We start from the raw sequence: 13,367 nt of genomic DNA, 5'->3' as shown, positions 1-13,367 counted from the left end.
AAATTAGTGAATAAAGGAAAAATTGTCGTTTAGTTTGTTTAAAATGCAGCGGCGAGAATTTATACATCTCAGATTTTTTTTAACCTCAAAATACTTTAGAAGCATCAGATTCAAACCTGATATTATGTATTTTTAGAAACGTTTATTCTTTTGAAGTTGCTATCCAAAAGGAAGTCACCGTGCCCAATTAATGCTAAGATTTATGAAGTGAAGAACTGGGAACAATTTCAAGAACCTTTATTGAAACCAACATTCAAATAGTATCTCAAGGGTGAAATTGTTTCAGCAAAACCAATTTAACAATTTCAAATATATATAAAAACATTTAAAAATTAATCTTGTAAAGGTAATAATTTCCCCTTCCCCCATTTTATCTGCTCTACTTCATTGCACCAAAGAAACAGGGAAGACTTGTTAATCATTTGCACCAGGAAGAAAAGAAAACTGCATTTTGACAAGTGCCAAATGTCAGAAATCACATCAAATCAGAGTGTAATTATAGGCTTAATATGGTATAACTAAGGCTTTCAATTCGACAGTCCCCAAACCCCATGTGAATTGCCATCATTTAAGGTCTCCCATAGCTTGACTGCTGGACTGAAAGGCACAGGGGCCGCTGCCGACGGTAAAGGAAGTGACGCAGGACTTAGAAACGGGCCGTAGTCAAGGGTTTACTTCAGTTATTTCAGCAGTCATCTGGCTCTGGATCTTGTTTCTGAGTTGGGCCCAAAGGGCTGAGCTGCTGTGAACAGACACTCCAGAAGTTCCCGTGAGAACAGGTCAGAGGTGGACTTAAATTTAGAATTTCAACATAACGAGGTGCTACACAGCATATTTAATACGAGGCTCTTAAGAGCAGCATCTGTTGAGTTTTCAGATATTAAACATAGAAATGAGTACAGTCTGTACTTCTGTGCCAATTTAAAAGTTTTACCAGTATTTAAAAATATACATATATAATATGGTTGAGAAGAGTCTGTACAGTTACTCTGAATAGAGGAGTTTTAATTTGTTTACAAATAGCATATAAAGGGAGACACAGGCTGGCGGCAGAGCGGAGCCAGAAGCAGTGCCGGGTCCAGCCTGACCTGCCGCCGCTCAGCGGACACGGCCCTGACTGACGTCTCGGGGCAGCAGCAGCAGGGGTGCGGGAGAGGGCTTTTGACGCTCCTGTTAAACCCCATCATGCCCACTCCTTCAAGCCAGACAGTCCAGTTGCATATTGCGACCTGATCCAACTGAATACCAAGTAAGACAGATGGCAGAGATCGCCGTCTGTCTGTGCAGCAGGGCCCCAGGGAACCCGGAGAGTTCTAGAAAGCTGTCTCACCAAGAACGTACTATGTGCAACCTATAACATCTTCCATGTGTCTGTTTAGAAAGAGAAGCGCAAGTATTTCAAGTGGCAGGCACTGGAAATTCTCATGTTTTTTGTGAATAAAAAGTGTTTATGGTAACGGGGGGGGAAATGGTGTTACTACAGTTGGGTAGACAGAAACAGCAGTTGTTGGTTGTTCTACAACACCCACAAAATCAGACATGTCAACTGCCCGCCTGGGCCTGGCTCTCAGGCACACATTTGTGCAACCATCCCAGTTAAGCACAAATAACAGTAATTTCTCTCAGCATGTGGCACGGTTCACATTTTCAGAATAACTTCATTTCCCTGAAACAATATTCAGTACAGTCTCCAAGCAAACACTGAGTTTTATCTTAAGCTCTCTGGCTCTTCTACCTGCAGGTGGTCATCTTGCAGGCCCTGGGCCTCGTCTTGGAGGGCTCCAGGCGGCTCGGCTTCCAGAGGGGTAGGCGCCGCTCGGTGCCGCTCAGGGCTGTTAGCTTCTGAGGCCTCTTGCCCACCTGACAGCTGCTCCACCTTCTCCAAGTCTTCGATGTGACTGACTGAGCTGGTCTCGCTGATGGCATCCGAACCACGCAGGGACCTTTTAAAAGGCTTCTGGCCTAGAGGAAAAGATCAATGAACAGCACTGACGGTTCAGTAAAGGGTGCCCCTGCGGCAGAAGCCAGCTGTGCTCTAAGCGATCTGTATTTAATCACAGCAGAAATCCCAGGGATCCCTGGCTCTGAAGCATTGAGTGATGAGGCGAGAAATGAGAGCTGATGGGACACTAACGTGCCCCCAGCGCCAGGGACCGTGAGGGAGCCCCAGCTGGGAGAAGCTCAGAGGAGTGGACACGGTAAACGTGACGCTCCGCAGGTGGCTCCCCAAGGCTCAGAGATGGCTGAAGGGGCAGAGACGTGCATGTGGGCCCAGTCGCTTCAGTCGTGTCTGACTCAGCCACCCCAGGCTCCTCTATCCTTGGAAATTCCCAGGCTAGAATGCTGGAGTGGGTTGCCATGCCCTCCTCCAGGGGGTCTTCCTGACCCAGGGATTGAACCCCTGTCTCTTAAGTCTCCTGCATTGGCAGGTGGGTTCTTAGCACTAGCGCCACCTGGGAAGCCCCGGGGCAGGGACCACTGTTCTTAGGTGAAGAGAAATAGAACTTCGGGTTGAAGAACCAAGAAGACAGGAATGCAGGTCATAGAGGCGTTATGTGAGGCCAAGGTCTTTTCCCCAGGGAAATATGAACAACGTTCTTCAGTATCAGTGAGCTCAGGCATGGGGACTGACGTACCTGGAAGCCTCTGTTTAACGCGAGTGCCTGTGGGGGTCTGAGGCGGTGTGACCCCTGAGCCTTGCACTTTGTAGACGTACGTGTGTTCCGTGGACTCCAGGGAGCCTGTGGGAAGGGGGCAGGGAGGTGTGGGGTAGGCGCCCAGTGCAGGGGGCCCTGCGGAGGCCCGTCAGCTTCGTTCCCCATGAGCTTCCTGCCAAGGCTCCAGCTCCCCTGAGCCAGGTGCTGGCCCCGAGGGGGTGTTCCAGCCTTGACTCCCCAGCCAGCCTGTATAGCCAGCCTGCAGTGTGGCCCAAGCGTGCCTGGAGAGCCAGGCCCTGGTGGGAAATGTCTTTTAGCAACAAGGAGTGGACGCCTCTAGGCTAAAGGCTGAGGCCTGGTGGGGAGAATCAGATTATCCCCTGCTGCCCTGTGACCGTGTAGTCATCATTTCCTGGGGAAGGGCCCAGGTTCGGGGAGCCTACTCCATGGCAGAACAGCAACTGGGAATACTCGCTGTTTGAACTAAAAGGGCTACAGACTACAGCCTTTCACTTGCCCGGTGCAAAAGCAGCCCTTGACTGGGGCAAAACATTCAGGAGAACTGCAAGAATATTAACACTGATCCGAACGGACAGCTGCGTGGGCTTGGACCCCAGGAAGGGGAGTCTGCTGGGGGCACGGGCACCTGCCCCCGCGCTGTTGCAACCGTCCGGATAGGCGAGAAGGATGAGAGTCCAGGCAGACAAACCTCGCCTCCTCTCAGGTCCTGCCCCAGTGCCTGGTGTGAAGCCTGGGACGCAGACACGGCTCCTCATCCCAGGACACCTGGCCAGACAATCCAGATGCAAGAAAGTGGGAGGAAGGTAGTCCTACCTGCCGTCAGGTTGAACGTCCTTCCTTTTTGTGATGCTTGTACTGGAGAAAACCAGTTCAGCACGGATCCGACCACAGGGATCTGCCGTAACACCCCCTGCAAAACACAACTGTTGCTCAAGGCTGTCGTCCGGAGGCCAGCTCCCAGCCTGAGTCCAGCCAGGGGCCCAGCCTGGAGCCTCACCTCTTCCAGAAGCCGCTCCTCATTTGCCTTCTGCAGCTGAACCTGAGCTTCCTGGATTCCTTTCCGAACCACTTCTGTCATGTTTTCCAGAAGCTGTGTTAAGACCAAGAAAGGCATTATCTGTCCAAGCTGCTTCCCGGGGTTCTAGAACTGTAAACACAGCACTGGGGATATTTTTCAAAAGTGTGTTAGGAAATGGTACTTTAACATGTCAGTGTGAAAATACAGCAGAAAATCAAATAGAAGAGATCAAGATGCTAAAGGAGGCCTAGTGTTAGGTGCCACGGTGACCAGCCTCATTTGCCAGAAAGAGAAAGAACTGCCCCTATGATCTGAACGTCCTACCAACAGGAAACAGACACAACAGGGACTTCTCTGGTGGTCCAGTGGTTAAGAATCTGCCTCCAATGCAGGGGACATGAGTTCCATCCCTGGTCTGGGAACTAAGACCCCACACGTCTTGGGGCAACTAAACCTGCACGTCACAGCTGGAGAGTCTGCACTGCAGGAGGACCCAGTGCAGGCAGAAGGGAAAAACTAAGACACAGTGCTCAACATTCACGGAAACGGAGGCAGAAGTGATACAGGCGGGGTCCAAAGGAACTAAGATGCCCACCCAAGAAAGCTGGCTCCTGGGCTCCATTTCAAACCCCTTTTCTTCTGCACCCCTCCTACCAAACGTGAGTTGCACGACACAGGCGTCTGTCTCCTCTCAGGCCAGCCTTGCACTGGTCACTTTTCCCTCCCTTTGAGGGATTCCTAATGACTCATATCTGGTGTGGAGAGCGTCCTGTAAGCCTGTCAGCCTGGTCCTCTGTGCCAACTGGCCAAGAGCAGCAGATCTATTACGGGCGGGAAGTTCTGTTACCCGAAGCACCATCCCATCCAGCCCCAGGACCAGCTCTGACCAGCTCTCCCCTGGCCTTGTGGGGCAGAGATGATGTGAACACATCTTCCCAAACGTGCATGCACCACCTCACTTGCTCATTCACGTCTTTCCCAGGCTGGCTAATGAGTTCACCGAGGGCAGGGACTGCCGTGGTACCTGCTCAACGCCTGGCTCACAGGTGGCCTTTACACACCTGGGCAAAGAATGAATGGACAGACATCGCCGAGGGAAGCTTCTTCCTCTGTGACTCCAGCTAATTGCCCAGGGAAAACCCAAAAAAGGAATGAGGCACAGATTACTCTTACAGACCCTTGAGTTCTCCTCGATTTCTCGGGCTGTGACTGCGATGGTCTCCACTAGTTCGGAAACGTCGATGTCATCACTCGCCATGCCAATGTAAATACAGCTCTTCATGCTTTTATACTCAGGGCCTGTGGGCAGAAACAACAGACCAACTTGGTTCCCAAGTCTGCTGTCACGAGTCATACACAGGCCATTCTGTGCACACCACGCAGCCAGGCATAGGGCAGCCTCCCCTAGGGGCTGAGGGCATGGATCTACTGCGGATTCAGGACCCAGCGAGGCTGTGGCAGGGGCAGGAAGCTCTCTCATGCTATGAAGTGTTACACCACTTAAGACAGCCCAACTCCCTTTAGGCCAGTTAGAAAACGGCTTCCAAAGTCCACAGCTGACTTATAGGAGTAATTACCCATTTTAAATGTAAGGTCAGATTCCAGTTCATTTAACTTTTTCAGGAGCCCAGCATGGATTTTTTCCCCTTCTGGATCCAATTTCAAACTGCTCTTATCATCATTAGCGTGTTCATACCTATAAACAATATCACATAACAGCACTTCAGTAATCTAAAATAAGTGTCCCTCTAGACACAGGATGACAGGTGGAGGAGAAGCTGCTGGAAGTTACCAAGGGTGTGGAAGGAGACACAGGGCAAAGGAGCCGCTCACAGGGTCTCAAGAGCGAACCTTAAGAATGTCCCAGGGGAGCCCAAGTCTCCAGGTGCATGAAATGTACAAGGAGGGGCGTGGCCAGGAAGCCCCATCACTCCTAAGACCAGCTGGAGGCTTCCCTCATCCCGAGAGGGGACAAAGGGCCTCAAGACGCCCACTGAGTCAGAGGCTGGAGGGTCTGCCCCCACTGGGAAGTGGTTCTCCGGGGTGAGCTGTAGCTCTCTGTTCATGTCAGTGGTGCGCTAGTAACTTTCAAGCTGGAGCAGAAAGAACACAGCAACTCCTGCTTCCCTGAGTGCGTGCTGTGCCGCTTGCCAGCTGTGCTCTTTTAAATGCCCAGGTCTGGGTGAACCTGCATCAGACCCGAGTGCTGTGACTACACAAATTCATTTTAGATTTCTAAGCTGGTTCACAAAATGATCCGCCCATGGTCTTACCATACCTGACAACTCCTATTCCAGGCCAGTTGGGGTCGTCAACGTACAAGAGGCCTGCCGTTGCCTCCACCTCCTGCTTGAACTCCTCTCGCAGCTGCAGTGTGCAGGTCAGGACCGGCAGCTTGCTCTGGATGCAGGCCACCAGCTGATCCACATCCTCTCCCCGCGTCCCTAAAACTGGACACATGCGCAGAATGTCAGGGAAGCGCTTAAGGAATGGCTGGAAATGAGGGAGCTGTGCTCTCACTTCCACCATAAGAACATGAGCAGTTCTCAGTACAGCCAATCAGTTGCAGAAGAGCAGTCAAAAAAAAAAAAAAAAAAAAAAAACCACTAAACCCAGATACGTGAGGATATGAGATATTTATGGATGTGAGAGTTGGACCATAAAGAAGGCTAAGTGCCAAAGAATTGACGCTTTTGAACTGTGGTGTTGGAGAAGACTCTTAAGAGGCCCTTGGACTGCACGGAGATCCAACCAGTCCATCTTAAAGGAAATCAACCCTGAATATTCATTGGTAGGACTGATGCTGAAGCTCCAATACTTTGGCCACCTGATGTAAAGAGCTGACTCACTGCAAAAGACCCTGATGCTGGGAAAGATTGAGGGCAAAAAGAGAAGCGGATGACAGAGGATAAGACGGTTGGGTGGCATCATCGACTCAATGGACATGAATTTGAGCAAACTTGGGAGATAGTGAAGGACAGGGAACCCTGGTGTGCTGCAGTTAATGGGGTCACAAAGAGTCAGACACAACTGAACTACAAACCCAGATATGGAAGAAGCAGGTGTTAAAAATTCACATAGCTGACGGCCTAGGTGTAGACACATTTTGTTCTTACACAGAAGATAGTATTCAGTTCAGTTCAGTCGCTCAGTCGTGTCCGACTCTTTGCAACCTATTGAATTGCACCACGCCAAGCTTCCCTGTCCATCACCAACTCCCAGAGTTCACTCAGACTCACGTCCATCGAGTCGGTGATGCCATCCAGCCATCTCATCCTCTGTCGTCCCCTTCTCCTCCTGCCCTCAATCCCTCCCAGCATCAGTCTTTTCCAATGAGTCAATTCTTCACATGAGGTGGCCAAAGTACTGGAGTTTCAGCTTTAGCATCATTCATTCCAAAGAACACCCAGGGCTGATTTCTTTTAGAATGGACTGGTTGGATCTCCTTGCAGTCCAAGGGACTCTCAAGAGTCTTCTCCAACACCACAGTTCAAAAGCATCAATTCTTCAGCGCTCAGCTTTCTGGTCCCATCACTTCATGGGAAATAGATGGGGAAACAGTAGAAACAGTGTCAGAGTTTATTTTTTGGGGCTCCAAAATCACTGCAGATGGTGACTGCAGCCATGAAATTAAAAGACACTTACTCCTTGGAAGGAAAGTTATGACCAACCTAGATAGCCTATTAAAAAGCAGAGACATTACTTTGCCAACAAAGGTCTGTCTAGTCAAGGCTATGGCTCTTCCAGTGGTCATGTATGGATGTGAGAGTTGGACTGTGATTAGCCCCTCGGATTTACCACACAGTGAAATCCTACCATAGAAATCAGATTCTTCTTGAAGAAAGACTCTGCTTAAGCCAGGTGATAAACGTTGTATCAGGCTGGAAACAAGAAGACAGCCACGCAGTTCTCACTCTATTAACATGGAGGGGGGAGGTTTTAGGGGGTGGGGGAGGGGTGGCAGGGCAGGGTGATGATGGTGACAGTACCAAGTGCTTCTGAAGGTCAGAGCCTGAGAGTCTCAAGGTTCACTGCACCCTCGCTTCCACTGATTCAAAAGCCTGTGTGATCTCAGCCTCAATACGTGCAGCATGGGGTGTCCACAGTTATTTTTTCCAGTTCCAGACGCCCTGCTCAGCAGGACTGAAGGCTCCCAGAATGTCCCGAGGCCTCTGGCCACAGTCACGACACGCGGGACAGGTGCCTGCACTTCCCTACTCTGAAGTCTGTGGGAAAAATACCTTTCCAAAAATGCCGAAAACACCTCATGAAAAACCATCAAGCATTCTCTGAACATAGATCATCTCAGAAAAAAGCACAATCAGATTTCTGATGCATCTCTATACAGCTTATTTTTAAGTGCCTACTATAAAATATGCCAAGCACTACCCAAGCCACTGCACGTTCACAATCTCACAGTTTGATCTTCACATCACCACTGTGAGGTGGTGGGGAACAGGTATGGAGACAAGAAATTCACTCCAGGTCCTACAGGTATGAAGTGGCTGAAGAGGGACAAGAACCCCCAGGACTTTCTGTCATCAAAGTCCACGTGCTTTCAGCTCTGTTGCTCTCTAAGAGGTCTACGACAGTGATCTCGACCTTCACCGGCCTGTTTGGTGCCCAGGCTCCATTCCGAGTACACTCAGTCAACCAGAATCTCTGCAGGTGGGGCTGGCCACTGGGGGTTTTCAGAGTTCTGCAGGGATTCTAAAGTTACTCTGGACTGAGAACCACTGAACAGAAAACAAAAGGTCAGAGGACATCAAGACACAGGAATTCGAGTGACTTCACAGATCTCTCTTTGTGAGGAGGTACCCTGGAAAGGGGCTTGTCTACCTAAACTCAGCCAAATGAAAAGTAAAAGCCTCCCCAGGGAGAGAAGATAGACTCATAGGGGAAAGCGATCAGTCTATAGCCCAGACTCTGACAACGGCACCGGTGCCCTCAGAACAACACCGAGGGTGCCCCACAGAGATAGCTTACCTGCTGCCGTCATCAGAGGGCTGAACCGCACGCACGTGCCCTCAACCTCCAGATCCATGACCGTGAGGCCGCTCACGGGCACCAACTGCTTCAGCTGTTCTCCCAGCTGCAGGGAAAGGGGCAGAATGAACGCACTCCAGCAAGGAGGGCACCCGTGTCTCCTCGTCCACTCAGCCCAGACCCAAGAGGGTCCTGGAGGTGAGTTTCCTTTCATCTGTGATTTTCTTTGAATACTTATGGCACCTTCATTTTAAAAATCGTAAATTTTACATTTTTTCTTACTACAAAAATGTTTGCTATAGAAAAATCTAGGCAATACAGGTAGACCAAACCAAACAAAAACTTACCCACAATACACCACTGAGAAACACCTACTGACTGTTGACATATGGTATAACCCTCCCCCATCTTCTGTGCATGTGAGTCTGTTTCTTCTGTTGCTGCTGTGAAACAGGATATACTACATGCTGCGTAGTAAGCTGCATTTTCCCATGCAATTCACAGTGACCATTTCCCTTCTGCCATGAACACGCAGCTACACGGTTTATACTGGCTGTTCCGAACTTCACTGCATGGGTGTACCTTATTCACCCAAACACCTAGGTTAGGCATGTCCAGGTATTTTTTTTAGGCTACACTTTGCAGCATGCAGGATCTTAGCTCCCCATCCAGGGACTGAACCTGGGCCCCATGCAGTGGAAGCTCTTGAGTCCTAACCACTGGGGGCATGTCCAAGGTTTTGCTAGGGTTGGTGCTGCTCTGGTGAACACCTTTACGTTGTTTAGAATATTCTTTATACTGATCATGCCATGATTTCAGTGTCAAAAGACAGCCAAAGCAAAGAGCCCCTCCACTGAAGGCATGCAGGGGAGGGTTCACGTGCCTTCTGCGATCAGCAGAGCTCCACAGTGCCGGGACTGCAGGCCATGCTTGGCTTGTTGTCATTCAGCCTTACAGGGCAGGAGAGAAACGGTTCTGTGAAGAACCTGCAGGAACAGTGCTGAGAGGACCTGCCGGAACTCGTGTAGCCTCTGGGGCCATGGTTTTTGCTTAAGAAGCCCAGGACAAAGCCCACGCTTCACAGGGCTCCCCGGTGAGTTTCTGCCTTCCTAGAGGTGACCATGCATTATCCCAACCATCCAGACGCAGCAGGAAGGGCACGTGACAGCATTCTTACCCAGCGGTTCAGGGCATCACAGGAGTGCCTCTCCCGGCCAACAGCTGAGGGGGCAGCGCTGGGCGTTGGGATGGCATTAAGTCCTGGATCTGACACAAAACACAGAGAGGTTTGCCTCCCAGAAACAGAGCCAACTACAGCAACCCCTCCAACCCGTCTCACTTAAGTGCCCAACGTGAACCTGAGAGAAAAGTCTCAAACTTTATGAAGATCAATACGCTTACATCTATTGATACAAATGCAATTCTTAATTAAAACATTTTCTCTCTCAAGGAATTCTGAGCAGAAATCAAAGCATAAAAATTATAAGTCACCAACTAGTCCACAAGCACCGAGCCCTGGGCAGGGGGTCGGCCCAGCAGCACGCCAGGCCTCACAGTGCAACCGGCCTCCCGCGATTAACCGTCAAGGTGCCAGCTCGTGCCAGGCGCTGTGCTGGGCCTGGGGTTAGGATATGAGGCAGACAAGGTTTTTGTCAGGCTGGCGCTTATGTTCTATGGGAGAAACAGCATAAAGAAATGAAATCACTAAATACTGTTGTCAGGGCCTTGATAGAAGGTGAGGCTCTGAAATGATATGAAGGAGTCGGTCACCTCAGACAGGACAGGCATGGAAGGCTCCATGAGGGGGTGGGCACTGCAGGGACCCGAAGGCGGGCAGGTGCCAGGAGGATGAGGGGGGCAGTGGTGCCTCAGAGGAGACCAGTCTGACTGAAGCACAGCGAGCAAGAAGAGGAAGGCGGGGGGAAGGGGAGGGCTTGGACCCGCAGGCCGCGTGAGGCCTGGTCCAGAGCCTGGACCTCATCCATCGGGCACGGGAAGACACGCAGGCTACGCAGGGCAAGGGGGTGACAGGATGTGGAGGACGGTCTGGAATGGGGTCCACGGCTGTTGAGTGAAACATGAGAGAGCCCTGGACTAAGCAGGGCACCTTTGGGACAGTATTTACAAATAGAGATTCTTGAATCCGCTTACTGAATCAAAACACTTAGGAAGAAGGGCCCCAAATTCTGTTTTCAAGGGACTCTCTCATTCATTCCAGCAGTAGTCCAGGGACTGGTGTTTGGAAACCACTGGTTTAATCACGGCAAACTGTCAGTAAAGTGCTAAGGCAAATAGGCCTGGAATTCTTGTGAACGTTATTACGTTTTTTTGCAATGATGACAAGATTTTAGCAATCAAAATATTTTGGATTACCTAGTTAACATGAAGTGGTTTAACACTCAAAGCCCTTACACACAGAAAAATAACCCTCATTTAAAAATCACCTACCAGAGCCTGGTAGTTCCTGGAAAAATCTGAATACGACCACTGGGGAACTGAGCTCATCTTCCACCTGAAACATGGAATCCAGTTATTACCAAGTGACAGTAAATTCCAAACACCTACAAAGTCAAACAGCGAGCCTGGAAACTAGGCTGCAGGTGTTGCCCTTAGTAAGCACACACAGAGAATCCTCTGGTGGCCCAGTGGTTAGGGCTCTGTGCTCCCACTGCCAGGGCCTGGTTCAGTCTCTGATCAGGGAACTAAGATACCACAAGCTGCGCAGCAGGAAAAAAACCAAAACACCAAAACCAAGAAAACAAACCAACCAAAAACCCAACCACCACCACCACCACCACTGCTGCCACAGCAAAAAAACCACATCAAGTTCAAAGGTTAATTTCAGTTGCTGGAGAAACAAAAATCAAAGGTTTAATAAAATTCTTAGAAATAATTATAAGCCAGTACTGAGAATACATTATAATATGTGACACTGGTACCCTGAGAAGCAGAAGGAAATTTTTGATAGTTCTGGATAAACATGGGTCCAACACGGAAGATCAAGAAAGGCAAGAAAACAGTGGCACTGGAATCAGCGTTGAGAGTCCAGGCTTTCAAGAATCCAGAAGTGAGGCCCCTGCAGCCAGGACTGACTGGAGCCTTTCCTACTCATCCTCCACTCATCGTGTGAAACTCGCTGGGCAGAAGGCAAGTCCTGCTGGCGTGTGCATAACCACAGTCTAGAACTGAGGCTGTGTTTCTCTAAATTACCGAAGCAGCACTCACGTTCAGGACAGGCATCAGACAACCATCTTCACTAACAGATTTCCTAACAGATGAAGACGGCCACTGCATTAAGACTGCCCAGCCCGAGGTTCCCTGTTCTCCACTGAACAAATGTACAGTCAGCCATCAGCTTCCCCTTGGGGTCAGGACACAGAGGGAGTGTCAATGCCCTCGACAGACGGTGGTGCTGGAGAAGGAGGTGGGGGTAGAGGGAGAGGGGCTCTCCAAGCATTCAACAACTCCAGCACTACAATTCTAGTCTTGAAACCTATTTCCCACGGCACTGGTAGGGCCACACCAGGATATGCCAACTGGGGAGACAGGCCCAAGATCTTTCCCACTAAGCTGTTCAAAGGAACAAATGTGTGTGAGTCTGATTAAGCAACAGGTGGATTTGAATCTGCCAGTTATTTATGGAGTCAATTCTTGTGCTTTCGTATCTACTATCTCTTTTAATTTTCACGTAAATAAATCTATTAGTTATCTTTAAAGTCAGAGTGGTTTAATATATAGAATGGAGTAAGCATATAAAGTAAATGGTAACAAAGTGACAAGACTCTACATTCCTATTTTCAGAACAAGGTAGAATTTGAGTGCCAAGACTTCTACAGTCTTCTGTTTCTTACTTTTTTGAGCCCTGTGGTCTCAATGTCAGTGTGCATAAGAAATACTGTACAGGGCTATATATGTAGAATTCTGGTTCTGGCCACATGCTAGAACAAGCTAATGCTGAAGTCATCAATTCTAAATACCTGAAATGCTTGATTAAATGTAATCAATAACCAAAAAAGGTTCAAAGCATTGTTAGGCTCACAAAAAAGGTGAACCCAGAAAGAAGAGAAAACAGAAAGAATACTGTAAGCTGAGCTGCAGGGTCTGGGGGAGGGGAGCACACATGGGGCCTGGAACTTTGCATTAACATCTAAGGTTGTGGGTTTTTAAGCCCATGTGAGGGGAAGTGCTTAGTTTACATAAAGCCAGGACCCTTGAAAAATGCTCTTTACGAAAAGAGAGAAAAACTTCACCCACTGATCAGTAAGAAAGCTTCACTCTACCTAAGGCTCTGCAGAGAGAGACAAATTCTTTCATGAGAAGAAAACATCAGCTGTGTTCTGCACCTGTGTGTGACGTCCTCTGTGGGACTCCTAAAGCTGGGAAACCAACATAAATAAATGGACCCTGGCAAGTCATACAAGAGAAAAAAATCTCACTTATAACAGAAAAATTATGTAACACAGGAAGCAAGAGTCAGCAGACATAACTGAGAGGACGATTTGTGGCCCCCAAAACTGAGACTGAAACAACCTCGGAAACACATGGCGATCACTGTGTTTAAACAGACAGACAAAGGACCAGAAATCCTTGCTTTAAAAAGATGATTATAAAACAGAATAACTTGAAAAAGAACTGAAGAGAATATCGCAGAATGAACGAGGTCACTGGAAGTAAAAAGCTCAGTG

The 13,367-nt window shown here is 49.1% G+C and overlaps 1 protein-coding gene across 2 annotated transcripts in view; it reads right to left on the bottom strand.

The window, feature by feature from the left end:
* Nucleotides 1–363: 363 nt before the first annotated feature.
* PDXDC1 (pyridoxal dependent decarboxylase domain containing 1) overlaps nucleotides 364–13,367 on the bottom strand; it is a 54,798-nt gene continuing 41,794 nt past the window's right edge. For both annotated transcript variants that reach the window (XM_068967147.1, XM_068967148.1), the window contains exons 14-23: nucleotides 11,131–11,194; nucleotides 9,860–9,948; nucleotides 8,683–8,788; nucleotides 5,975–6,146; nucleotides 5,274–5,392; nucleotides 4,874–4,995; nucleotides 3,676–3,768; nucleotides 3,492–3,588; nucleotides 2,637–2,741; nucleotides 364–1,962 (exon numbers count right to left, since the gene is read on the bottom strand). In XM_068967147.1, the coding sequence (XP_068823248.1) occupies nucleotides 1,709–1,962; nucleotides 2,637–2,741; nucleotides 3,492–3,588; nucleotides 3,676–3,768; nucleotides 4,874–4,995; nucleotides 5,274–5,392; nucleotides 5,975–6,146; nucleotides 8,683–8,788; nucleotides 9,860–9,948; nucleotides 11,131–11,194 (1,221 nt within the window). In that variant the 3' untranslated portion in view covers nucleotides 364–1,708. The remainder of the gene's footprint in view (nucleotides 1,963–2,636; nucleotides 2,742–3,491; nucleotides 3,589–3,675; nucleotides 3,769–4,873; nucleotides 4,996–5,273; nucleotides 5,393–5,974; nucleotides 6,147–8,682; nucleotides 8,789–9,859; nucleotides 9,949–11,130; nucleotides 11,195–13,367) is intronic.

Source organism: Capricornis sumatraensis, chromosome 3 (genome assembly GCF_032405125.1).
Source record: "Capricornis sumatraensis isolate serow.1 chromosome 3, serow.2, whole genome shotgun sequence".
Taxonomy (NCBI): domain Eukaryota; kingdom Metazoa; phylum Chordata; class Mammalia; order Artiodactyla; family Bovidae; genus Capricornis; species Capricornis sumatraensis.
Note: the sequence above shows the minus strand (reverse complement) of the source record. Positions and strands in the feature narration are given on the sequence as shown.